Source organism: Carlito syrichta, unplaced genomic scaffold (assembly GCF_000164805.1).
Source record: "Carlito syrichta isolate Samal-C Ts95f unplaced genomic scaffold, Tarsius_syrichta-2.0.1 Scaffold303604, whole genome shotgun sequence".
Taxonomy (NCBI): Eukaryota; Metazoa; Chordata; class Mammalia; order Primates; family Tarsiidae; genus Carlito; species Carlito syrichta.
Window position 1 is genome coordinate 680,798 of NW_007247700.1, and position 27,701 is coordinate 708,498.

Here is a 27,701-nt window from a genome sequence, read left to right on the forward strand (position 1 = left end):
GTAACCGGAATTACAGGCGCATGCTACCACGCCCGGCTGATTTTTTGATTTATTGTAGGGATGAGGTCTCGCTGCCCAGGGGGATCTCGAACCCGTGGGCTCAGGCAATCCACTCACCTCAGCCTCCCAAAGACACAAGATTACAGGCTGAGCCACCGAGCCCGGCATCCCTCACTTTCAAACTGAGATGGCTCCAACAGCCAGGCGAGGGGCAACCCTCCCCACTCCCTCCACCTCCCATTCCTCTGGCCGCACCAATCTGTCCATAGGCTATGCCAATGAGACGGTTGTTCACCAGTTTATCCATCTTTGGGTTCCGTGGAAGCCTCTTCATGATGTCGCTTTCAGGTGACTCATAAGCCAAGGAGATAGCAGGGATCTGGAGGACAAAGGGTGGAGACAACAGGAGTCGCAGAGTTCAGAGGGACCTTAGCAGTGGTTCCCACTCTGCCCTTGACATGGCCTCAGTGCATCTCCTCGGGGTTCCGAGAGCCAGGTCCAGCTTGGTTCTTACCATGTCAGTGCCCAGATCAATACAGAGGATGGTTATGGTGCCCAGAGGCAGAGGGATACCGAGAATGATGAACATCAGGAAGGGGGTGATCTCAGGAATGTTGCTGGTCAGGGTGTAAGCAATGGACTTCTTCAGGTTGTCAAAGATGAGGCGGCCTGGTGAGGGTGGGCAACCTTCTGTGAGAAGCAGCAAGAGCACACGCCTCCCTCAAACCCGCTCCTGGACACAGAGGCCACTGCAGAGAAGTGTCACAGTCCGGGAAAGGGCCTGGGGTCCTGGACCTCAGCCGTCGTAGTGTTGTTTCTAAGTTGTGTGTCTTTTAATTAGAGCTGTGGTTTACTGGCATGTCCCGTCTGTGTACTCTTTGTTCCTGGATTCAACATGGCTAACGTGATCTGATCTCTAGAAATCAAGTGGGGTTGGGTCTGGTGAATCCTGAGATGTCTGAAAATGCCAGCGTAAAAGCCTTTGCAAGACGAAGGCTGAGAAGGAATGCACCTGGGCTTGGGACAGGCTTGGCTTCAAATTCCACCTCTGCTATGACTTAGTGTGATCTGGGGCCCTCTGAGTTCCTTCTTCCTGGCTTGCAAGATTGCCAAGTCCTTCCCTGAGCTCCTTTCCAAAGACTGTAATCCCTGCCTTTTTATGTTTTCATAGCGCTTACCGTCTTCTACTACACTATATAATTTACTTATTACCCCACGAGGGCAGGGATTTGTGTCTCTCTCCCCCTAACTGTTCCATTCCCAGCATCTAGAAAAAGCCTTGCCCATAGTGTCCAAAAGAACTCATGGAATTGAAAGGATATAAAACACTGAGCACAGACCAGGCTCGGTGGCTCAGCCCATAATCCCAGCACTTTGGGAGGCCAAGGCGAGTGGATTGCCTGAGTCTGCGGGTTTGATACCTGCCCGGGTAACTTGGCGAGACCGCGTCTCTACAATAAATAAAAAATTAGCCGGGTGTGGTAGCGCACGCCTGTAGTTCCGGCTACTTGGAAGGCTGAGGTGGAAGGATCGCTGGAGCCCAGCAGGTCGAGGCTGCAGTGGCTGGGAGTGTGCCACTGCCCTCCAGCCTGGGTGACAGAGTGAGACTCCAACTCAGAAACAAAAAGCAAAAAACAAAAAACAAAAACAACAACAAAAAAACACAGTGTCAGGATCATACTAGGTTTCCATTGTTATTATTATGTGAATTGTCCCACATGTTAGTAAGCCGGCTTCAGGCAGAAGGCAGGGAGCCTGCAATACTGAATTCTGGGGCACACGTTCACCAACAGGCATTCACGCCAGAGTTCCCTGGGAGAGAGGGGCTTCACTGGGCTCCTGCAGCCACTTCACAGATCAGGCTCCAGCTGACCCTGACGTGTCTCCGTCATTGGACATCAGGATCTGAGGGGCCCTCTTGAACACTGGGGAGCGTGGAATAGAGCCGGAGCTACAGCTGCATCTGGGAACTTGCTGTAAACCCACCTGAATTCCAGTGAGGGCACAAAGAAGGTGTTATGCTATACCACGGTCCCAGTCTCCCTGGAAAATCTGGACTTTCCTTTGCTCTTATAAAAAAGAGGTGCTGCCGGTTTCGGTGGCTCAGCCTGTAATCCCACGCTTTGGGAGGCTGAGGTGCGTGGATTGCCTGAGCCCACGGGTTCGAGACCCACCTGGGCAACTTGGCGAGAGCTCATCTTTACAATAAATCAAAAAATCAGCCGGACGTGGTAGCGCATGCCTGTAATTCCGGCTACTTGGAAGGCTGAGGCGGAAGGATCGCCGGAGCCCAGCAGGTCGAGGCTGCAGTGACCGGGAGCAGCCACTGCACTCCAGTCTGGGCGACAGAGTGAGACTCCAACTCAAAAATAAAAAATAAAAAAAGAGGTGCAGATAGTGATGACCTTTGTACACCCAAATTGCGTTTGTAAAATCGTGTCTTTTAATTAATTAATTTTGTAGAGATAGGGTCTCACTATGTCACCCGGGCTGGTGTTCAAACTCCTGACCTTCAGCGATCCTCCCGCCTTGGCCTCCCAAATCACTAGGAATACAGGCATGAGCTACCTTACCCGGCTGCAAATTTTGTCTTACTGTGACTTTTCTCCCCCAGTCTGTAAAGGATCATGGAAGTTGGATGACGGGCAAAAGGAACGAGGGAATGTACACCAACCTCCACCCGAGTTCAGAGGTCAAGACCCAAAGCAGGGCACCCAGCCTCCTCACCCTCTTCCACCCCCGTGACAATGGAAGCGAAGTTGTCGTCCAGCAGGATCATGTCGGCTGCCTGCTTAGAGACGTCAGAGCCGGTAATGCCCATGGCAATGCCGATGTCGGCCTTCTTCAGTGCAGGTGAGTCGTTCACCCCGTCGCCCGTCACAGCCACGATGGCTCCCTGGGGAAGTCCAGACAGAGGAAGTGAAAAAAATGACTGTGTCAGATTCAGGACCAGATCCAAAGGTCGGTTTGATTTCAGCATCTCTTATTTCTTGATGCAGTCATGCTTGACTTAGAACTCCCTTCCTTCTCCTACTCTCTGGGAGGGTTAAACCCTCATGGAGCCCCAGACTGAAGGCCACCACGGAGGATCAAGATGGGATGCACTCTGGAGTCTCCTGCAGCCCAGCCCACCCACTCCTCTGCTTGGACTGGAACTGGTCTAAACCATTCGACTTTGGCCAGTTTCCTAGGGCTCCTGTGCTTTCCTCACCAGCCTCTGGCATCCCTCTACAATGAGCAGCTTCTGCTGAGGGGAGGTCCGAGCAAACACAATCTCAGTGTGATTTTGGAGGATCTGGTCCAGTTGCTGTGAGTTTATGTTCTTCAGCTCTGAACCATGCACCACGATGGCTTTGGCAGCCCTGAGGGAAATGGATTTCAAAAAGCGACTTCTGAGTGTTGAGAATTCGCCAGGGTTCCTGGTGCCCATCTTTTCTAGATCCTCTGTGTTTCTTCTGCCAACCCAGTCTCCTCACTTGGCCTAGACATATGCTGTTCCCAAACTGACACCCGCCATCTCCTCCCCGCTTTGCCAACTACTCCTCTCTGTCCCTCTCTCTGTCCCTCTTCCTTTGAAAACCCCGACACAGTCACTTGGCTATTTTTCTACTGTGCTTTACGTTGTAACGTGTTAAACCCTGGGTATCCTATCAACTGAAGGAGACTCCAAGAACCTTAGTAAGTTGGATCAGGGTGGGCAGGCTGAGGATGGAGCAAAGGTGGCAGATCTGAGTTGTTTAGGGGTTTCACCTGGTATTGACTGTGCTGACAGGGTTCTTAAGCTGGGCAGCAATGTCCTCTGCTGGCTCGATGCCTTCTGAGATGATGCCTACACCTTTGGCAATGGCCTTGGCTGTAATGGGATGATCTCCTGTTACCATGATCACCTGGGTTGGGGAGGGAAGAGGAGCAGAATCATCTTCAGAGAGGGCCTAGATCCTTTATCTTTCTCCTCTAAGAACGGACATGTCACTGCTTTTTTCAGTAAAGGTTTTAGTAGCTCATTCACAAGACAAGCACTTGTGGTTAAAGCCTTGCTACTATGGCTGCAACCCTTGGGAGTGGGTCAGGACCATCAGACCATAAACCATAGGGTGATTTGGGTTCTAGATTTCCCAGAAATCAGACAAAGATTTGACTGCATTCAGAATTTCATGTAATTGCTCCAGAAGCTATTCTGCTTCTTTAAGTGCAAAGACAGAAACACCTACACAGAGAACAAGTAGTAATAAAGGAATGCTGGAATCGTCCGTCTGCCTGGCAATATTTATTTATTTATTTATTTATTGAGTCGGAGTCTCACTCTGTCGCCCAGACTGGAGTGCAGTGGCATGCTCACAACGATCGCAGCCTCAACCTGCTGGGCTCAGGTGATCCTTCTGCTTCAGCCTTCCAAGTATCTGGAACCACAGGCGTGTGCCACCACGCCTGGCTAAATTTTTAATTTATTGTAGAGACAAGGTCTTGCCATGTTGCTCAGGTTGCTCTTGAACCCCTGAGCTTAGGCAATCCTCTCACCTCCACCTCCCAAAGTACTGAGATTATGGGTGTGAGCCGCCATGCCTGGCAACAGCAACATTTCATATAGGCCCAGAATATTCAGAGTCTCACTCCACCTCTCTTCTTTTCACTGCCTCACCCACCCCTTGGTTGCAACTCGCTTTTCAATACCTGGAACCTAGTCGTGCCCCATACCTACTCGAAGATCAGGTGCCCATGCTCTGTGTTTGCAAAGCATTTTATTCTTTCGTGTTTCAGCACTTAGCACCTCTCTGGACAGTGACTGATTGCCGTCTCTCCACACCCCCTCCCCGTCACCCCAGCTGGGATCTCTCTGAAGGTGGTTCCTTGTTCAGTTTCCTGTCCCAGCGCAATGCCTGGCATACAGTGCGCCATCAACAAATGATTCTCAAGTGAAAGAATGAAGGAATGATCACTACCTGGGAATCACTACCTGAGGTTTCCAAGTGCCCTCCTCGCACATGTGGGCCGAGCTGGCACCAGACAAACCACTCACAGCCACAGGGGTAATGTAAAGCTGGCTCCAGCAGAGAGCATCAGCCCCTCACTCTAACCTGCCTTCTCCTGAGTCTAGGAGACAGAATGAGAGGGATAAGCAGGGCAGGTATCAATACTGAACCAGTGAAGTTGTGTAGGAGTCTTGGAATTTGACCTGGGACACGTGGGATACAGAGCATCTCAGCATTGGAGGTGTTTCATGAAGTCTGAGGCCCACCCTAACCAGAGGGGCTTTCCCCCTCTGGGTCTGTTCTGCAGCTGAATTTCACTCTTGGTCGCATTCATTTGGTTTCCAGTTTTTGCTCCTGGATGTATCCCTGTTAGGACAGCTGCACTCACGGTGTCAGCCCCACGGAGGATGCCAGCTCTCACCCTCTCATTCTCACTCCTGTCTACTCCAGATCCCCAACCTCTTGGCCTCAAAACCCATCCCAGCCGCACATTTTCACTTGCGGCGGTGCTGCTCCTGGTGTCTGCAGACCAGCAGCAACAGCATCATCTGGGAGCTTGTTAAAAACTCAGAATCTCGGGCTGCCCTAGGCTTACTGAATCAGGATTTGCATTGTAGAAAAAAAAATCTCTAAGGGATTCACACGTACATTAGTTTGAGAAACACTGTACTGGACACTGGTTCTCAAACTTGTCTGCTCATTGGGATTTCCAAGAAAGTTTTTAATATACAGTTGCCTGGGTCCTACCCTGAGAGCTTTGAATTAGATTGGTCTGGGGTGTGTCCTAGATGTCAGATTTTTAAAGCTGTCCTGGTGATTTTAATATTCAATGCAAGTAGAATTCTAACTAGAGAGGAAACTTACTACTAAGTATCTCTTTTTTTTTTTTTTTTTTGAGTTGGAGTCTCACTCCCAACCACCGCAGTCTCGACCTGCTAGGCTCCGGCGATCCTTCTGCCTCAGTCTTCCAAGTAGCTGGAACTACAGGCGCGCGCTACCACACCCGGCTAATTTTTGATTTATTGTAGAGATGAGGTCTCGCCAAGTTGCCCAGGCGGGTCTCGAACCCGTGGGCTCAGGCAATCCGCTCACCTTGGTCTCCCAAAGTGCTGGGATTACAGGCTGAGCCACTGAGCCACTAAGTATCTCTTAAGACTAAAAGTCATAAGGTCAAAGAATCAGAAATCAATTAAAGGCCAGGCATGGTGGCTCACGCCTGTAATCCCAGCAATTTGGAAGGCCAGAATGAGAGGGTTACTTGAGCACAAAAGTTTAAGACCAGCCTGGGCAACATAGCAAGACCTTATCACTACAAAAAAAAAAACAAAACATAGCCAGTCGTGATGATGTGTGCCTGTATTCCTAGCTACTCAGGAGGCTGAGGTGGAAGGATTGCCTGAGCCTAGGAGGTTGAGGCTGCAGTGAGCCAGGATGGTGCTACTGCACTCCAGCCTGGGTTACAGAGCAAGACTCCAACTCAAAAACATAAAAATAAAAATAAATCAATTAAACCAAGATTATTAAGCACCCACTCTGTGCCAGGCTTTCTAGTAGCTTCTCCAGCTTGTGACAGGTGGGGGCTTCTGGGGTGGGCAGACGTTTACCTTAATCCCTGCACTACGACACTTGTTCACAGCATCAGGCACCGCGGCTCGAGGGGGGTCAATCATGGATATCAGGCCCACGAAGCAGAGGCTGTCCATGGGAAAGTTTATTTCATCTGTGTTGAAAGGGAATCCCTTGTTGAAGCTGCTGGGCAGATTCAGGAAGCAGAACCCTAGAGACAGACAGAGGCAGGGACCAGCAGTCACTCAACTCTCTGCGTCATTGTTCTGCTCCCCCAGTGTCCTCAGATTTCCATCCCACAGATAACTGCTTTGATGCCATTTTCTCCAAGGCTCCTCTCTCAGCATCTCACCAAGCACTCGCTCCCCCAGGCCGCCCAGCTTTAGGTAGGCATTCTGGAAGGCTTCCTTCATCTCGTCGTCCATTGGGTGCTCCTGACCATTCAGAAGGAAGGTAGAACAGAACTCCAAGATTCTCTCAGGAGCACCCTTCATCATCAGCACGTAGGGCTGCGCGCTGTTCTCCAGAAGATGGATGGACACCTGGGGGAAGGGAGAGTTCGTGGAACAGGAGGGCGCCAGGATCAGGGCCGAGGACAAGGGGAAGGTTCGGAAGACTGGAAAGACAGGTGACCTGCCCCACACCCTGCTTTCCTGGCCTTCTCTTGTCCCAGTCACATCTGGACCATGGTCAAGCCCGGTTCCTCCTCCTTTCCAGGAAACCGAAGCCTGGTGTTATTTGCACACAAATGACGGGCTGGAAGCTCTCTGAGGGCAGAGCCGGGCACTTTCCCTTCCCCATGTCCTTGCTGTGGATGGCTAGAGAGCAGAGATAATGGGGCTGGCAAAGGAAGAAGGCAGAGTAGATGGGAAAGAAAACAGACTCGGAAGACCTGTGTTCTGGGGCCAACAAGAACGCTTAGGACCTTAGGGCAGTCCACTGAACCTTGCAAAACCTTATTTCTTTCTAGAAAACGTAAAAGGTTCTGCCTGGACCCCTTCATTGGGTTTTTTATGAAAGATAATGCAAAAAATACTTTGAAGGCCAGGTGTCTGTCATCTCAGCATTTTGGGAGGCCGAGGTGGGAGGATTGCTTGAGCCCAGGAATTCAAAACCAATCTAGGCAACATAGAGAGAGATCGTCTCTACAGAAAATTTAAAAAATTGGCCAGGGGTGGTGGTATGTGCCTGTAGTCTCAGCTACTCGGGAGGCTGACGTGGAAGGATTGCCTGAGCCCAGGGAGGTCGAGGCTGCGGTGAGCAGTGAGTGTGCCACTGCCCTCCAGCCTGGGTGACAGAATGAGAACCTGCCTCAAAAACAAAACAAAACAAAACAAAACAACAACTTTGAAAACTGTGAGATACAATACGAAAGTGGTTAGTCATTTTAGTCCCTGGGCCGTTGTCTCCTAATAGCGTGAGAAGTCCCCTGAGAGGGACTAGCTGGGGTGGGGGTCCTTGAGGGTGTGGTGAGGGCAGGAAGAGGCATATTCATAACGTAACAAGGAGAGAGAAATGAGGCCGGGAGTGATGGCACCTGCCTGTAATCCCAGCACTTTGGGAGGCTGAGGTGGGAGAATTGCTTGAACCCTGGAGGTCCAGCCTGGGCAACATAGTGAGAGTCCTGTCTCTTTAAAAAAAAAAAAAAAGAGGGAGCGAGAAATGAGATTGGTTTTGCATTTTCTCTTAATCTCTGGTGCATGAAAAGGAACTCTCTGCAGGTCTCCTGTGATCCACAGGAAATGCCCACTCTGCAGGAACAAAATCAGTGCATTGAAAGGCAGGATGGGAGCACAGAGGAGGCCAGTCTGCACTGCCCACGGGGTAAGCAGGGTAGGAAGCCAGTGTGTAAAGTGTGGTTACGACCGTACCATTGAAATCTCTTCAGTTATGTTCAAAATATGCTTAAACAATTAGGAGGAAAAACCTTAACTTATTAAGCAGAAAGCTGTAGCGGGTTTAAAAGCTCAGTTTTCTGAGTGCTCAGCAAATCTCTTCTTGAATGAGCGAAGGGCCCTGGAGGTGACAGAAGACCTACTTAAGCTGGCCACCTGGTCACAGCAAAGCCACCTCTTGATAGAAAATTGCAAAGAAGAAAAATGGAGGGAGAGATCTGGAAATGCCAGAGCATAGCATTTACATTTTGTTTCCATCTCAGAGGGAAAGACACCGAGCTTTAAACCCCTAGCAAGCCGAGACATCCTCTGCAAAGGCTGGAGTCTCTGCCTCAGGAACTCCCAGCTGAGGTCACTAACTTGGGGTCTCCAGAGCAGGGGCCTGCCCGAGCGCACAGCCAGTGGGCTGGCCTGCTACACTTGGTGTACCGAAGAGGACTTGGTGAGCTGGATGTTCAGTAGCTCAGAAACGGCATGGACGTTGTCATTTGGAGGAAAGTCGCTATTCGTTGGATGTCCCAACAGATGTCGGGAATGTGTTGTGCTTTTATTTTCCATTACATGGAGAGAGAGGTAGTGAATTCTTTCCAGCCAAAGGCTTTGCTCCAGTCAAAGGCCCTGCCAAGCCACAGAATTCCTGTCTGGTTAGTGAGGCCACTAAACATCAGGAAAAACTGGAAGTAGGTTTGCAGTTTGGGCCTGGGAGACCTATTTTGTTACACGACTGAACACCAGTAGAGATGGAAAAGGACGAATCGATTTAACTCTTACTAGCTCAGTGTTCAATGTGAAAATATAGTTAGTTTGGTTTTTTAAAGTCTGCAAAGCTTGCGTTATTTTATTATGTATTTTTTAAGACAGAAGAGCAAAACTGATTGACTTGGGCGTCTCATTTCCTGTTATCCTCAGTGAACATCTGGCTTTTTTGGTGACACTTGGAGTTGGAGAATCCACTCCCTGAGCAAATCCTGATTGCCCCGTGCAACTCAAGTCAGACCCAGCCGAGTGCCTGTCCTGGTTCCCACCTCCCACCATAACCTCTTGTCCAAGTCTGCAGGCTTCTCAGGTGGGAGAAAAGCCCGGCTTTCCTGGCCCTCTCCTGGATTGTGTTGTTAGAGTCGCCACGGTCTGCCACTCAGCATGTCCCCTTCTCTTGTCTACGTAACGGATACAGATACTCCAGGGAAACGAGAAACTTCTCAGACATGCAGAGACCCCTGGTCACCTGCCTAATGATGCATGAAATCAAGTGCCTTGTAAATGCAGCTGAATTCTGCAGTGGTTAATCTCATAGTGGACACTGTGGTGCCATTTGGTGACCATGGGACGCGAACATGGCTTTTAACCACCAGCCTCGGCCACCTGCAGGCATCTCAAGGGCTGCCTGACTTGTTCTCTCCGCAGGTGGCACAAGCTCAGAGCTCCGTGTGGAACTTCTTCCTTTATCACCTGTTCTACCTCTCTTCACCTGCCTGCCACTTCCTCTTGAGGTGAGCCTTCCTCTTGGTTGGGGAGCTGCTCAGAGGTGGAGCTGAAGGCAAAAGTCAAGCTCCCCTTCCTGGAGCGATAGGCCCAGCTCCCCCTTCACCATTCTCCTAACCTTCGCAGGTTCCATACCTGGTACTTGTTGGTGGAATTAAAGGGAATCTCGGCCACCTTGGGACTTCTCTCTCTCATCTCCGCCACAGAGCTGTAAGACTGCTCAACGAACTTGAGGAGGGCCGACTCAGAAGCATCACCTGTTGTTATCCTCTGCCAGGATGAGGTTCATAATAAACCCCCCTGGACATGCTGCTGGGCAGGGGGCTTGCCTGCAGCAACAAGGAGAGGGACAGAACGGGAAGGAGGCACCTGGGGGAATCCCCGGCATGTTTTGGGAAGAGGACAGTGGTGCCCTGGACACTGAGGTACCCTCTTCCCCCTAGGCCTGACACCTTGGCGATGGGCAGGGTCTCCTGATGAGCTTTGAAGTCAGCCCGGTTGCAGAGGCCAGCAATGTGTGCCAGGATCAACCAGGTGTCCGAGTCCTTGGCAAATGTTTTCCCTAGGAAGAGAGAAAGGAAGAGTTGTGAGCAGAGGATGGGAGAGTTTAAAGCAAGGGCTTGTTCACACTCTGTTGGGTACCAGATGCTTCACAGAGGCAGCCTTCCTTCCCCTATGCCACCCCGTCTCCACTGTGTGCTCAGGCTCTCTCAGTCCACACATCGCATCCCTTAAATCCTTCCTCTCCCGTTCCACCAACACCACTAGTCACCAGTCTGGTCTTCACTGGTGTCAACCTCATGCACGGTCTTATCGAACCACAAGTGGGCCACGGTCATGCGGTTCTGGGTGAGGGTGCCCGTCTTGTCTGAGCAGATGGCAGATGTGGAGCCCAGCGTCTCCACCGCCTCCAGGTTCTTCACCAGGCAGTTCTTCCACGCCATGCGTTTGGCTGTCAGGGTCAGGCACACCTGAGGCAAGACGAGGGCGAGAATGAAGCAAGAGGCAGACTGCTCGCACCCCTTGGCATATTGGAAGTTTGAGCATTTCAATTGCTATTTTCGTTTTTTGTGCTTATTTCTCTCTTGTTTCCGCCTACTCTAGAAATTTCATCTGTGGCTGTGGCAAAAGAAATTAGGACAGTGATTTTGGTTTGTGCTGTATGGCAAGCATTTCAAAACAGAATGTATTTCTTTACCAAGATATCATAGAAAATGATCCTTCTCATTCCCCCTGGAAGTTTCCTCTTCCCCGGGAGCCTTCTGTCTTTTCTATTCAGTGGGCTTTTCAAGTTCAGGCCACATCTCTTAAGTCCAGTCTTTCCAGGGACCACATAGATTGCTAAGCTTTTGCTGTGGTATCAGATGTTATGTGAAGGAAATGTGGGACCAATAGGTATAAAATAGAATGGATAAGAGATAACAATGATATCACAGCATTGAAACAGACTCGAGAAATCATTTAAGCCAAAGGATTTTTGTTGATCACAAATTCAATCTAAGTCGGGTGTATGGCAAGGTTATTTTTAAAAGCTAATAAATTCTTAGGCTGTGGTTATGTAATACAGAATTCTAATCATAGGATTAAAGGTTATAATTTATTTATATAATATCACTAGTCACAGTGTTTTCATGCTGGTCCAAACATACCCTGAGAATTATTCTCATTTCTATTTTAAGAATATTGATAAACGGGAGCATATCCCAAACAGCAGGTAGTCAGCAAGACAGGTGATCTGACCACCATTCACAGGGAAAATGGCAGAGAGAGGGAGGAATTTGAGAGAGGCACAGTGTCTATAATCAGAAATCTAAAGGGCTGATTTGTGGAAGACAGAGAATCAAATTGTTTTGTGTTTCTTTGGCTGGGAAAACTAGGACCAAGCAGGGAATCATATTTCTGTTCAGCACAATGATATTTAAACAGAACAACGGAACAGTGAAATGCACTGGGACAGAAAGAGGTGGGCTTCCCATTACTAGAAATAATAATCACCTCCCATGGATTTTATAGAGGACATTCAGCATTGGTTGAATTTATATGACCTTTGAAGTCCTTTCCTGTAAGATTTTATAATTCTAAATTAATCTTCTTCTATAAATTGATGGATAAATTGAGGTCTGGGGATGTTAAGTGATTTAGCCAAGTTCACCAGCCAGTACATCCAGGACTAGAACTCACTCCTGGTGACTTGAAACCCAATGCTTTTCAATCCTGCATTTAAATTTGTTTCCTCTCTCACTGAGGAGAAAGAAGGCACCAAAAAATATGGGCAGGAAGTCAGTGCAATGTTGGAGCTAAGCTATTCCTGACACCTCTGTGCCTATCAGTAATATTCTTCCCTGAGAGCTTCAACAACAAGAGAACCCAGTGAGCTCATGTCTATGGGATGATCTGTCTGCCCTGAGGCCACCTTCCACCCTGTTTACTCACAGTGACCGTGGCCAACAGACCCTCAGGCACATTGGCCACAATGATGCCAATAAGAAAAATGACAGCCTCCAGCCAGCCGTAGCCCAAGGCAAATGAGAGCCCAAAAAAAATGATGCCAAGGAAGACCGCCACCATTGTGATCAGATGGATGAAGTGCTCAATTTCAACAGCGATGGGGGTCCGGCCGACCTTCAGGCCTGATGTCAGGGAGGCAATTCGGCCCATCACCGTGGAGTCTCCTGTAGCGATCACAACACCCCGGGCTGTTCCTGTGGATAAAGGTGGAAGACCATGTGCTACTGTGAGATAAGCAGCAGCATACATACTGGTCTCTGCCCCCACTTCCTGACAGACAGCTCCTAAAACCCTTGAGGACAAGGATGCCAGGAGAATCTTCTGTCCTATCTAATATTTGGTCTTTGACTCAGTTCTTGACACAGCTTCCAAGACTTTCATAATTTCCTGAGTGATAGGAGTGTCTGACCTAGAACTCTTAAATCCCTTGGCGTTTCCTGGGTGACAGGAGGATCCTGGTTCTAGTGAGGGGACTCTTGGAGGGTTCCTGGATATACAGAAGTATGTGGGGGGGGTGCAATTGCCAGGGGAACCAACCATGTTATGGAATCAGTCATATCTGTGTAATGAAGCCTCCATAAAAACCCCAGAAGGATGGGTAAGAGAACTCCCAGGTGGGTGACCACACAGAGGTGCCCGAGGGTAGTTGCCCAGAGTGGAGAGAGCGTGGAAACTCCTCTACCCCATCTCCCCATGCCTCGCTCTGTGCATGTCTTTGGTGTGGCTATTCACCAGCATCTTCTGTAATATCCCTTATAATAAATGGGTATACATAAGTAGCGTCTTCCTGGCTTCCGTGAGCTGTCTTGCTTACTCAGACCTGAGGAGGTGGTCATGGGAACTACAATTTATGACTGGTCTGTCAGAAGCACAGGTCACAGCTTGGGACTTGCAATAGGTATCTAAAGTTGGGAACAGCCTTGGGAGGTGGAGCCCTCAACATGTGGGACCGGATGCTGTCTCCAAGTAGAGAGAGTCAGAATTAAATTGAATCAGAGGACACCTGGTTGTTGTCCTCTGGAGACCTGGTTGTCGGTGCAGAGACATCCTCACACATGTTGGACACGGAGGTGTTCCATGCTCAGTGTGAGTGTAAAGAGAAAAAAAAACCCTTTTTCTTTTCCATCAGTAGTGGTCACCCAAGGCATGCTCAGTCTGAACTGTTGTGTTTGGTTGTTGTGTTTGGCTCCTACAAAGGGAAAGTTCTCGGTGGTCAAACACAGAGTTAAGACTCAGATCCTTTGAAGGACTGTTCCATCCTACTCCTCATATTTAGTTTATACAGATTAGGTTCTTTGAGTCTGAAAAAGCTCACCGTTCTCCAGAGATACCCAACTTTATTGCCTACTTGCCTTGACGGCCCAGAAGGTCTTTGTTACACTGGACTTAAAGATTTCTTCTTTTTATTAATATTTTTAATTTTTTTATTATAAAGATACGGGGTACAATTCAGGGTTAGGTATACAAACACTGATCATGCAGGTACCCTTGTTGATGAGGTATGACCCTCCCTCTCCTAGCAGTTTCCCTCAACTGCCACACCCACCCCCCACTAAAGATCTTCTATTGTGATATATTTCCTGCTCTGTCCTCAGCAGCTGAATAGTTCCCGACTCCCCAGGCACAGTGGCGACGCTTCTGGAAGAACCCTGTGTTCCAACATCTCCTTATCCCCTAACCCAGTGGTCCTCAGCTGGCCAACTCCCATCCCTGGGACATTTGGCAGTGTTTGGAGACATTTTTGGTTGTCACACCCGGAGTGGGAGAGGGCTGCACCTGGCTTCAAGCACCTGGCAGAGGCCAGGGGTGCTGCCAAACACTCTGCAGTACGTAGGACAGGCCTTCTCTCCCCTCACACCAGAGAATGACCCAGCCCAAAGGTCACAGTTGAGACATCCTGCTCTGACCTGAGCCCCTCCCTGCTCTGCCTACAGAGCCAGCCTGACCTCTGCTGGGTAGCACAGGCCATGACAGTTGGGCTTGGGCTTGGGCTCTCAGGCTCCTCCTTTCTCTCCACCAGCACCGCCCCAGTCAGTCAGGGGGCCAATCTGGACATCTGTTTGGCTTCACACACACACACACACACACACACACACACACACACACACACACACACACACCATGCACACACACCATGCAGGCCTCCCACCTACAGTGCTGGACATGAGGGGAATGACAAGATTCTTGGCTTAAATAATTCTTCTAGCTCTACCATGATGACTGAAATTTCTACCATTAAAGTCGGAGTCAGAATCACCCAGAAAAACACTTATTTCGGAAGCAGAAGGACTCAGGATTGGAGACATTTGTGGTTGTCACACCCGGAGTGGGAGAGGGCTGGACCTGGCTTCAAGGGGGCAGAGACCACGGATGCTGCTGAACACCCTGCAGTACGCAGGACAGGCCTTCCTTTCCCCCACACCAGAGAATGACCCAGCCCAAAGGTCACGGTTGAGACATCCTACTCCACTCATCTTTCCTAATTACTAGCTCTTTCTTCTAGAGTGAATTATTTAAACTCTCTGAGACTCAGGCTTCCTCATCTTTAAAATGGGTGAAAGTACTTACTAAACTATGAGAATTAAATGTTTTTCAAAAGAACCTAGAAGAAGGCTAGACACATAGAAGTCCCTCAAGTCGGCCTTCAGTTTCTTTCTTTTCATGACTTAGTGAATTTTGGGCAATATAAAAGCGTACATGTGGTCGGGCACATTGGCTCATGCCTGTAATCCCAGCACTTAGGAAGGCTCAGGTGGGAGAACTGCTTGAGCCAGGAGTTTGAGAACAGCCTGGGCGACACAGTTAGATCTCGTCTCCTAAAAAAAAAAAAATTAACCGGGTGTGGTGGCATGTACCTGTAGTCCCAGCTGCTGGGGAGGCTGGGGAGGCTGAGGCAGAAGGATCCTTGAGCCCAGGAGGCAGAGGCTGCGATGAGCCAGGATCGTGCTACTGCACTCCAGCCTGGGTGTCAGAGTGAGCCCCTAACTCAAAAACAAAACAAAAGCATAAAATCATACACATGACTGGGTAGGGATAGTGCTGACCTAGTGGCTCCCACGCACATTATGCATAGAGCAGCCTGTGGTTCCCATCTCCAAGGTCATTCTCACCTGTGTAAGCCTGGAAGCAGGGTCCCATGCATAGAGCAGGCTGGTCAGGTCAGTGTTTAGGAGGAGAAGGAATTCTGGAAAGGTTCACAGTGTGAGACACACATGCCCTTCAATCTGGTTGCCACAGGCATTCACTGAGTCTTGTGGAATGAAGATACTAAACACTTGAGAGGTACTGAGGAGCTTTATGTGTCTGGTGGGCTGAGGGGTGGTGGGTAGATTATTGTGTCAGCTCCATCTGCCTTGTGTCACCGTTTAGTTTAGCTCTTCTTTTTTTTTGGATCCAGAGTCTCTGTCACCCAGGCTGGAGTACAGTGACACGATCACGGCTACTGCAGCCTCAACCTGCTGGGCTCAGGTGATCCTTCCGCTTCAGCCTCCCAAGTAGCTGGGACTACAGGCATGTGCCACCATGCCCAGGCTATTTTTTTTTTTTTTTTTTTTTTGAGGTGGGTTCTCACTCTGTAGCCTAGGCTAAAGTGCTGTGATATGGTCATGGCTGCCGCAGATTCAACCTGCTGAGCTCCGGTGATCCTTCCCCCTCAGCCTTCCTTGAGGTTTTCCTCATCTCTCTAAGCACGAGGAAACCATTGACAATCCTCTCACCTCTGCCTCTCAAAGTGCTGGGATTACAGGTGTGAACCTGATAATTCTTCAGTTTTATTCCTTCTGCTATGGTTTCCTCGTGCTTAGAGAAATGGGATTTAGTAACTGATCCCAGTGTATCTAGAGACAGGGTGGGTTGACATCCACCCTGGGGGAGATTGAGGAGGCCAAGCACCCCGTACCCCAGACTGGCTCCTTCTTATACCTTCCATATATTGCCAGAGAAATAGTGTAGGCTCCCTTGAAGATGTACAAGATCCCAAAGAGACGTTTGTATCATAGTCCTGTCAACGTCCACAGTGAGGAGAGCTAGGAGGTAAGGGTCAAGTTTAAAGTTATGCTACTTGTTTGCAAATTGGTCTAGGGTAAATGTTACTCCACTGCAAATGGCAGAGAAACCCCTCAATTTGGCAATCAAGAGCTCCTTTGATCTGGCCCCACCCTCTTGGCCACATCCTGGTTTTGTGGGTCTCCTGTAAAACCACTCTCCACCTAGACAAATCCTTGTTTCCTAGATGTAAGGCTACCACCACCAGTTCTCTTATTTGAAGTATATACTCAGCTGATGAAAATCTTATTTTGGAAGAACAAATCTGGGCAAACTTCTTCCTAAAATCCAGTAGTAGTTATTTGGTGTCTTTGGAGAATGCTTGCTAACTTACATCTTTCTGTCCAATCAATTTAAAATAATTTTAATTTTAATATATATATTTATTGCCTAATTGGGTTCTTTCTCATAGTCTTTTTTTTTTTTTTTCTGAGTTAGAGTCTCACTCTGTCGCCTAGGCTGGGGTGCAGTGTGGCATGTTCACAGCCACCCCGGCATCGACCTCCTGGGCTTGGGCGATCCTTCCGCCTCAGCCTTCCAAGTAGCCAGAACTATAGGTGTGTATTACCATATCTGGCTAATTTTTTTAAAAAATTGTAGAGATGAGGTCTCGCCAAGTTGCCCAGACTGTTTTCGAACCCATGGGCTTAGGCAATCCGCTCACCTCGGTCTCCCAAAGTGCTGGGATTATAGGCTGAGCCAACTGAACCCAGCCTCTATTCAGTCTTAACGTAACTCTTACTCTTTATGGTATTTTTAAATTAATGGCTGGGTGCAGTGGCTCATGCCTGTAATCCCAGCACTTTGGGAGGCCGAGGTAGGAGGATTGCTTGAGCCCAGGAGTTCGAGACCAATCTGGGCAACATAGTGAGACCCTGTCTCTAAAATAAATAAATAAATGCATTCAAAGTAAATACTTTGATTACCAGAGAGGTTATTTGCTATCTTTTAATGCAGAGCAGGGTTTGTGAAAAGAGCACAGGCTTTGGAGAAGACCTACCTACATTAGAATTCCTGACCCTCCTCCTCTTTGTTGATTTGTAATCTTGACTTTGGCACCAAATTTCTTTGACCTTTAGTCTTTTTTGTGTAAGACAGGAAAAGCATCTGCTCCATAGCATTGTGAGAATTGGAGATAATACCTATGACACTCAATACATGCTATGCATTCAATTAAAAAACAGTTATTTTGTAGACACCCAAACATTTATTCTAACATGTGAATAATGGTTTTCAAGTGTGCTCCAGGGGAGTCTTCAGGCCTCCTTTAGGGGAAAGGGAAATGGAGAGCTTGACTTCGTAATGTTTAGTCCCTTGTTAACCTTGGCTAGCACTGCCTCCTGGTTCAAGAATGTCCTAGATTCTAGGAGCAAAGCCAAAATGGAGAGGCAGAGTCCAGGTGACACCTCTGGTGACTCAGGTTTCCCATGCCAACATCTTTTCTTGCAGAGGGAAATAGTTGGAAGACAGGGCTTACCTTAAGAGAAGAATGACCCAGTAGGGCTGAATAATATCCTCCCTCCTGTGCCACATGTGGCTTGTGGAGCATAGTCCACTCACAGTCTAGGATAATACTAACAATTACAGGTCACTCACAGTGTATCAGACCTTGTGGTGGGACTTGCATAGGCATTATCTCAATCCACACAAAAATCTGTGGGGTAACGACTTTTAGTATGATCACTGTGCAAATGTAGCAATGGTGGTGTTGACCTTTTACCAAAGGTCATACAGCTCATAAGTGATGGAGAACCTACACTGTTTACCAGTTCTTACCCATCTCACTGCTTTGGAAAGATAGTTGCTGACATCTTTACGTTTTGGTCCTGGCTTTAGCATCTATGCTACTTATGGTTTGGCATTTACCTTCCACACAGTTGGTGGAGAAGAAGCAAATGTTCCGAGACTCCAGTGGGTTCTCGTGGGAGAAATCAGGAGAGCGAAATTGGGGCTCTGACTCCCCAGTCAAGGACGAGTTGTCCACCTGGGGTGAGAGAAAAGCTGGGTCAGAAGGTGAGCACAGGAAGAAAGCCAGATTCGTTTACAAAGACAGCATGTCTGTCTGTCACCACCACCATCATCACTGATCTACAGAGAGTAACAAGTCGACACAACAGCACCCTGTCTTTAACATCAGATTTGTACATATCAACTTCCCAATGTCCTGAAGAATAAGTTTTTGCTTTCTCTAACTAGATCCTGGCTGTGCCCTGAGACCACGCTGGCGCCCGCCCAGAGCCTTCCACGTCCCCTCACCTTACATCCTTGTGCAGAGATGATCCGGAGGTCAGCGGGGATTCGATCCCCTCCCCTCACTTCCACCAGGTCTCCCAGCACCACATTTTGCACGTTAATCTGTATCCTCTCTCCACTTCGGATGACCAGCGCTTGCTGTGGGAAGATGGTGCAGGGTCATTTCCAAAACTTTCTGCATCCCTCACTGCATTCCTAGCCTACCTCATCCTGTTCCCAGTCTCCTTCCTTCCTTCTTCCTGCCCTTTCTTACTATCCATTACATAATTCTTGATCGTGTCTTTGGTAGATTGCAAATACCCACCTCCCTGTCTGCAGGGCCTTTTGCAATGTGTCCTTGATGCTCTTCCCATGAAGAGGAGGTATCTATCTCCCTACTCCCAAACCTGGGCTTGGCCGTGTGGTTTGCTTTTCCCCATAGAACACTGGGGGCACATGGGACACAAAGAGGAGCTTAAAAAGTGTTTTCGTATTGAGGCATGCCCCGTCGCTGCTGGGAAGACCTGTGCCACACATGAGCAAGCCTGAGCGAGCCTCCTAGAAGAAGAGAGATCAGAAGGGCCCTGAGTCCTGGTCATCTCAGCTGAGACCCTGGGCTGAGAGTGAGGTCATCTTAGACTGTCCAGCATCCGCTGAGATTAGCTTACTCCAGAACAACAACCCAGCTGCAGAATTATGAGAACCATTTATAGGATGTTCGCTATTTCACGCCACTAAGTTTTGCGGTGGTTTGTCAGACAGCTAACTCATCAACTTCTGGTCTCCTGAACTACCAAAACACTTTGCCCCAAAACTCTTACCCAAGGAAGGAATTAGGCTATGCTGATACCAAGGAGAGAGGAAAATCCTGGGCTACAGCGTGGGACATGGTCATAATGTGGGAACTCGGGAGCCTGTTCCCTTCTGAGTGTCCAGCCCTGCGCCTAGGGACCCCTGCTCACAGCTATATTACTTCCAGGTACCTTTAAACAACTTTTAATTCAGCCGGGCTTGGTGGCTCAGCCTGTAATCCCACGCTTTGGGAGGCTGAGGTGAGTGGATTGCCTGAGCCTGCGGGTTCGAGATCCACCTGGGCAACTTGGCGAGACCTCATCTCTACAATAAATCAAAAAATTAGCCGAGCGTGGTAGCACACGCCTGTAGTTCCAACTACTTGGAAGGCTGAGGCAGAAGGATCGCCAGAGCCCAGCAGGTTGAGGCTGAGGCTGCTGGGAGCAGCCACTGCACTCTAGTCTGGGCGACAGAGTGAGACTCCACTCAAAAAAACAAAAACAAAAACAAAACTTTTAATTCGAACACAATTTTAAACGTTTGGAAAAGCTGCAAAAGCAACGTTCAGAAAAGCAGTACCAAGAACATCTACATAACTTTTACCTGGATTCACCTGTTAATACATTTCACCTTGTTTGCTTTGTCTTTTTTCTCTGTCTTTGTGTGTATACTTTCTTCCTGAACTATTTGAGGGTAAATTGCATACATCATGATCTTTTATCCTAAATATTTCAGCTTGCATTTCTCAATAATTAAAATGTTTTCTTTTTTCTTTTTTAGTTGGCATCTTACTCCGTAGCCCAGAGTGCAGAGGCACTATCTCAGCCCACTATGGCCTCCAACTCCTGGGCCCAAGCAATCCTCCTTCCTCAGCCTCCCAAGTAGCTAGGACTATAGATGCATGCCTCAACACCCGGCTTATTTTAAATTTTTTTGTAGAGATGAGGTCTCACTATGTTGCCCAGACTGGTCTCGAACTCTTGAGCTCAAGCAGTCCTCCTGCCTTGGCCTCCTGAAGTGCTGGGATTACAGGCATGAGCCACCACACTCAATAAAATATTCTCTTAAATAACCACAATGCAGTTATCAATTTCAGGAAGTCTCACATTGATACAATACTTTCACCTACTGTCTGGATTCCAGTTCTGTCAATTGACCTAATATATCTTTTTTTTTTTTTTTTGAGTTGGAGTCTCACTCTGTCTCCCAGACTGGAGTGCATTGGCCGCTCCCGGCCACCGCAGCCTTGACCTGCTGGACTCTGGCGATCCTTCCGCCTCAGCCTTCCGAGTAGCCGGAATTACAGACATACACTACCACACTCGGTTAATTTTTTAAAATTTTTATTTATTGTACAGATGAGATCTTGCCTGCCCAGGCGGGTCTTGAACCCGCGGGCTCAGGCAATGCACTCACCTCAGCCTCCCAAAGGCGCGGGATTACAGGCTAAGCCACCGAGCTCGGCTTTTTTTTTTTAGAGTCAGAGACAGACAGGTTCTTGCTCTGTTGCCCAGGTTGGAGTCCAGTGGTGTGATCCTAGTTCATTGTATCCTCAAACTCCTAGGCACAGCCTCTCGAGTATCTAGGATCACAGGCATGTGCCACTAAGCCTGACTTTTTATTTTTATTTATTTTTGGCAGAGATGGAGTCTGGCAAGATTGCCCAGGTTGGTCTCAAACTCCTGGCCCCAAGTGATCCTCCTACCTTGGCCTCCCAAAGTACTAGGATTACAGGTATATGCCATCGCACTCGGCCCCAATATATCCTTTTTTTCCCCCTTATAAATGCTAGGCTGATTTATAAGTGGTGTTCTGGACAGTGACACAGTTTGTTTACAATGAGGAGTTATCTAATGCTGAGCATACTGTACATGGAAATTAGAAGTCACACAGCCAACACAAAACAACCAGCACAGCAGGGGAAATGGAAGGAAGAATGGTGGAGTCTGTTTCTTCCAATATATCCTTTAAACTGCATTTCTTCTCCTTTGCCACAGAATCAGGTCTAAGGGCAGGTATTGTGTTTAGCTGTCATATCTCTTTGGCCTCCTTTAACCTAGAGCATTTTCACAGGTGTTCTTCTTCTTTTTTTTTTTTGGGTTGGAGTCTCACTCCGTGGCCCAGACTGGAGTGCAGTGGCATGCTCCTGGCCACTGCAGCCTCAACCTACTGGGCTCTGGCGATCCTCCCGCCTTAGCCTTCTGAGTAGCTGGAACTACAGGTGTGTGCTACCATGCCTGGCTAATTTTTTGATTTATTGTAGAGAACAGGTTTCGCCAAGTTACTCGGGCAGATATTGAACCCGCGGGCTCAAGCAATCCACTCCCCTCGGCCTCCCAAAGGTGCGGGATTACAGGCTGAGCCACCGAGCCCGGCTCACAGGTGTTCTTTAAGGTCACTGACATTTGGAGAATACAGCTCTCCCTTCACCAACACCCAAACTTGCTTTTCTTATTTTTATTTTTTTTGAGTTGGAGTCTCACTCTGTCACCCAGACTGGAGTGAAGTGACTGCTCCCGGCCACTGGAGCCTCGACCTGCTGGGCTCCGGCGATCCTTCCAAGTAGCTGGAACTACAGGCGCGCGCTACCACGCCCGGCTAATTTCTTGATTTATTGTAGAGATGAGGTCTCGCCTGCCCAGGCGGGTCTCGAACCCGCAGGCTCAGGCAATCCACTCACCTCAGCCTCCCAAAGGCGCGGGATTACAGGCTGAGCCACCGAGCCTGGCTCTTATTTTTTTAATAGAATGTTCTCTTTTGGGGTTTGTATGGTGTTTCCTTATTGAATTCAGACTCTGCCTTCAGGAACAGACTCTGTCACAGTGATGTTTGTCTTTTGCAGATACTTTTAAGGCCTGATAGAGCAACCGGACCCCTCATCACCAGCCTCACCCAGCTCACTCACCATAGAATAGAATTCTATTTTTATGGCTGCGTAGTATTCCATCGTGTATATGTACCACATTTTTTTAATCCAGTCCTCTTTTGACGGGCAGCATGGTTGTTTCCAGGTTCTTGCAATTGTGAACAATGCTGCGATAAACATACGTGTGCAGGTATCTTTTTTATAGAGTGATTTGAGTTCTTCAGGATATATTCCCAGTAGGGGGATTGTGGAGTCATCTGGGAGATTGGTATTTAGAGCTTTTAGGAATCGCCACACTGCTTTCCACAGAGGTTGCACTAGTTTACACTCCCACCAACAGTGTAGAAGTGTTCCCTTTTCACCACACCCTCTCCAGCAGCTGTTATTTTTTGACTTGTTGATAATTGCCATTCTGACTGGAGTTAGGTGGCATCTCAGTGTGGTTTTGATTTGCATCTCCCTGATGATTAGTGAGGTTGAACATTTCTTCATGTGTTTGTTGGCTGCTTGGATGTCTTCCTTTGTGAAGTGTCTGTTCATATCTTTTACCCATTTTATAATGGGGTTGTTGTTTTTTTCTTTTCAGCACGGAACAAAATCATGAATTTTGCAGCAACCTGGATGGAACTAGAGTCTATAATACTGAGTGACCTCTCACAGAAACAAAGATCCGAGTATCACATGTTCTCACTCATATAATGGACCTTAAACATCCAATGCAATACTATAAGAAAATGACTGACAGTACTGGGAAACCATGGGGGGGGGAGATGGGATTAACAGTAGCAAATATCTGTCTGGGAAACACTTCATATCAACAGGGTGCCTGAATGAAACGTAATTGTATACCTAACCCTTAACTGTACCCCACAACATCATAATAAAAAATAAATAGATTAAAAAAAAAAAAGAATAGAATTCTCCAGGGAACACTGTAACTGTGTTTGGCCACATTCCACCCCTCCTCTCACTAGATCCTCCCACTACAGTCACACCTGTGGCACCATGTTCTTAAATGATTCCATGATCTTGGCACTCTTGGCCTCCTGATAGTAGGAGAAGCAGCCGGTGATGACGACCACGATGGAGAGCACAAAGCCGAGGTACAGCTGGGGATGGGGAGAGAAGGTGTTCACCAGTGGGTCCTTTTCCTCCTCTCCATCCTCAAAAGTTCAGCTTGCCAGGGTGACCATGGTTTCTCCAGGCACAAGAAACCACGGGACTGAGTTGGAAGGCAGAGGGGCTGAGAAGAATCTGAGGGAGGGCCAGAACACTGGGTTCCCTGGTAAAGGAACCCTGGGCTATATGGTGAGTGGTCAACAAGGTCTCAGGGCAGAGAATGCCTGGCTCTTTTTCTCCAGGAAGGCTCTTCAGGGGGTGAGGGGCAGATAGTGAGAGAGACTGGAAGGAGTGGGATGAAATTAAAATTGTGGGGAAGAGAAGGGACAGCAAAGGGCTTTGATAGTTGGGAAGATCATCAAAGGGGGAAATCACGCATCTCAGGGAGCTGAACCAGTAGCTTTCTAGATCAAAGGTGAAGGGAATCAGGATGGACCAGCTGCTCCCTCAGAAAGTGCCTGGGGTTAGGATGTGGGCCTGAGGGCTTCAGGAGTGGAGGCTGCTGGGCAGAAGAGTCTCAGGGCTGCACAGACACTGGGCCGGCCAGTATTAGTTGAACAAACTCACGTTGTCTTTGGTAAAGTCATCATAGAAATACGACTGGATGCCAAAGGCCACGAAGCAGAGGATGGCGCCTGTCCACAGCAGGAGGGAGAAGCCCCCGAAAAGTTGTTTACAGAATTTGACCCATTTTGGAGTGGTGGGGGGTGGAGTTAGAATGTTGGGTCCATCTCGAATCAGGAGTTCCTCTGCCTTTCGGGGACTGTGGCCCTGTGTGAAGAAGAGATAGGGATCGAGGGAAGCTGTAGAAAGAGAAGCAGCAAGAGTCAAGGGGAAGCGGCCATTATGGCCTCATGAGGGGTGGATTGAGACACTGCAGGAGCTCTCTTAGGGTCAGTCTGGAAGTTCTTCCTAAATAAAGTGGGATTTTAAGATGTGTGTTATAGGCCAGGCTTGGTGGCTCAGCCTATAATCCCAGAACCTTGGGAGGCCGAGGCGAGTGGATTGCCTGAGTACGCGGGTTCGAGACCAGTCCAGGCAACTTGGCGAGACCTCATCTCTACAATAAATAAAAAAATAGCCGGGCATGGTAGCATGTGCCTGTAGTTCCGGTTACTCAGAAGACTGAGGCAGAAGTATCGCGGGAAACCAGAAGGTCAACACTGAGGTGGCCATGAGCATGCGTGCCACTGCACTTCAGCCTGGACAAAAGAGTGAGACTCCAACTCCAAAAAATAAAAATGAAAAATAAATAAATAGCTGGGCTCGGTGGCTCAGCCTGTAATCCCACACCTTTGGGAGGCTGAGGTGAGTGGACTGCCTGAGCTGGCGGGTTCGAGACCTGCCTCGGCAGCAAGACCTCATCTCTACAATAAATCAAAAAATCAACCGGGCATGGTAGCGCATGCATGTAATTCCGGCTACTTGGAAGGCTGAGGTGAAAGGATCGCCGGAGCTCAGCAGGTCGAGGCTGCGTTGGCCGGGAGTGGCCACTGCACTCCAGTCTGGGCGACAGAGTGGGACTCCAACTCAAAAAAAAATAAATAAATAAATAAAATAAAAAAATAAATAAATAAAATGTGCATTATAGAATGGATGCTTGCACAGGAAACGTTTTCTGTTTGTGGATTAGTTCACATATCTTTTTGAACTTGAGCACCTGTTTTGGGATGGGTTGGGGGTGGATGCTGAGGATACCAAGAATGCTTCCTACATGTAAGGCACTCGTGGGGAGATGAGTATGTGCAGATAGTTACAATACAATGTGCAAGCCCAACGTGGGGATGAGATATAATACTTAATGTTGATAACACATTAACACCACGTTTGACTCCAATGTAGAAACAGAAGGAATAAAATCCAGTGCTTGGTAGCACAATAGAGTGACCACAGTTAGCTATAATTTATTGCATATTTCAAAATAACTAGAGTGGATTTGGGACATTTCCAACACAAAACCAATGATAAATGTTAGGTGATAGTTATCCCAATTACCCATTTTGATTCTTACACGTTGTTTTCTTGTTCCAAAACCTCACATGCATTCCATAACTACGTACAATTGTGTAGTCATACAATTAAAAAAAAAAAAGAAATAGAAAAAAGAAACGGCTAAAGACAGAAGTGTACGGATTCTCATTTCAGTCTTGTGCACAAGTTTATGTGCTTTTCCCTGTAAATGAAAATGATAGTAGAACCTGCCAGTCCCCACCAGCCTTCCCTTTACCCCGAAACACCCAGTGGTCCCAAGCCCCTTTCAGAAGGTCCACAAGGTCAATTTTCATTACAATACTAAATTGTCATTCAAGCCTGTAATCCCAGCACTTTGGGGGGCCAAGGTGAGAGGGTTGCCTGAGCCTACAGGTTCGAGACCCGCCTGGGCAACTTGGTGAGACCTCATCTCTACAGTCTGAAAAAAACCAAAAATTAGCCGGGTGTGGTGGTGCATGCCTGTAGCTCCAGCTACTTGGAAGGCTTAGGTGGAAGGATCGCCTGAGCCCAGCAGGTGGAGGCTGCGGTGGCCAGAAGCGTGCCACTGCCTTCCAGCCTGGGTGACAGAGTGAGACTCTTATTCAAAAAAAAAAAAAAAGAAAGAGTCTCCGGTGAAATTTTCTAAGGGTTACATGACATCCCAGCAGAGTTAATATAGAACTACATGAGAATCCAGTTAGTGACTATTAAATAGCAAGATATTAAAGAGGCTTGCAAAAATGTAAGAAGTCATTCATTTTTTTTGTTCTGAAAAATATAGTTATTTGGCAAAAATACTATGTATATTATACATAATGGGTTTGTTTTTGTAACTTTTTAACAAATTGGGAAATATTTTAATTTCTTTATTTTTTTATTTTTTATTTTGGAGCCAGGATCTTACTCTGTTGCCCAGGCTGGAGTGCAGTGGCACAATCATAGCTCACTGCAGCCCTGTACTCCTGGGCTCAAATGATCCTCCTGCTCAGCCTCCCAAGTAGCTGGGACTACAGGTATGCGTTACCATACATGGCTACATAAAAAAAAATTTGTAGAGACAGGGTCTCACTATATCACCCAGGCTGGTCTTGAACTCCTGGCCTCAAGCAAGCCTCCTATCTCAGCCTCTCCCAAGTGCTGGTATTACCCGCATGAGGGACCATGCCCAGCTTAATTTTAATTTCTAATATGGTAGATGCAACCCACATAAGCAAAAACTCTTTGGGGTCTTTAATAAATTACGAGTGTAAAGGGGTCCTAAGGACAAAAAGTGTGAGAAGTACTGCCCTAAACCATTCTATTCTCTTGTTGAGTACTATACACTCTGGGGCAGTTCCATATTCATCTTTTTCCAGGTAGTGTCCTGTGGACCTGGGTCAGGCGAAGGGTGAGAAGCGAGGCCTGTGGATTTGAAGTTGGGGGCTGGACTGCCAGCTCCACTTTCGTCCTGGTGGCCTCATGGTCAGAGTCCGAGACCCTCCACCTCCCTCAGGGGGCTCCTCACTCACCTTTGTCAGGTCCACGGCATACTTGGCACTCAGCTCCTCCAAGGTTAATTTGTGATCATCCTGAGGGAATAGCAGAGTTATGGAGGGAGCGGTGGTGAGGGAGCAGGGAGAGAGACCTACAGAGAGGAGACATGCTCTGGCCTGTGTGGTTAATCCTCAGGGTTCGGCTGAGGTGAGGGTGTTTCAGGAGGGCAACTAGTCAGCGCCCTGTGTGGGTGTTCTCACCATGACCACCTCCTTCTTCAGCTCCTCCAAGTCCTTCTGTTTCCACTTGGCCTTTCTTAGCTTACTGGATTTAGGCCTTCTTTTAGGTTCTGGTCTTGGAAGCTGCTCAAGGGGAGCCACTGTCTCTTTTTTCGCCCCAAACTCCATCCTTATCCCTGTATGTAGCCTGACTGGGAGGAAGAAAGCCAAGAGAGGGAGGGTAGTGGGGAAGGTGGGAAGGAGGCCAGAGCAAGGGGGGAAGGAGAGGAGAGTGCGGGGAGAGGGGGAGCAGGAAGAGGAGTCAGGTGGGAAGGGCGTCTAGGTGATGGAGGTGCCACAGGGCTCTCGGCAGGGGGCAGTGGAGAGTGAGGAGGCTGAGTGAGCTTCAGGGGCTCCGGAGCCCCCAGCTCCCGGCCTTGTGATTGCTATGGCAACCAGGTCTGGCATCACAAAGGCTTCATGGATGTTCTAACCGAGAATCCCGAAGTCTTCGTCTCTGGGATTTGAGGATGACTGGATCCGGCACTGCCACAGAGAGGATTTC

The 27,701-nt window shown here is 48.3% G+C and overlaps 1 protein-coding gene across 1 annotated transcript in view; it reads right to left on the reverse strand.

Annotated features, from left to right (window-relative positions):
- ATP1A4 (ATPase Na+/K+ transporting subunit alpha 4) overlaps positions 1-27,325 on the reverse strand; it is a 36,293-nt gene extending 8,968 nt beyond the window's left edge. The window contains exons 1-17 of the mRNA XM_021712681.1: positions 27,179-27,325; positions 26,954-27,013; positions 24,042-24,245; positions 23,351-23,464; positions 18,722-18,856; positions 18,332-18,449; positions 12,347-12,615; positions 10,686-10,884; positions 10,366-10,475; positions 10,049-10,183; positions 6,889-7,078; positions 6,575-6,747; positions 3,751-3,887; positions 3,212-3,362; positions 2,728-2,896; positions 515-669; positions 256-379 (exon numbers count right to left, since the gene is read on the reverse strand). Coding sequence (XP_021568356.1) covers positions 256-379; positions 515-669; positions 2,728-2,896; positions 3,212-3,362; positions 3,751-3,887; positions 6,575-6,747; positions 6,889-7,078; positions 10,049-10,183; positions 10,366-10,475; positions 10,686-10,884; positions 12,347-12,615; positions 18,332-18,449; positions 18,722-18,856; positions 23,351-23,464; positions 24,042-24,245; positions 26,954-27,013; positions 27,179-27,325 — 2,590 coding nt within the window. The remainder of the gene's footprint in view (positions 1-255; positions 380-514; positions 670-2,727; positions 2,897-3,211; positions 3,363-3,750; positions 3,888-6,574; positions 6,748-6,888; positions 7,079-10,048; positions 10,184-10,365; positions 10,476-10,685; positions 10,885-12,346; positions 12,616-18,331; positions 18,450-18,721; positions 18,857-23,350; positions 23,465-24,041; positions 24,246-26,953; positions 27,014-27,178) is intronic.
- Positions 27,326-27,701: the final 376 nt, after the last annotated feature.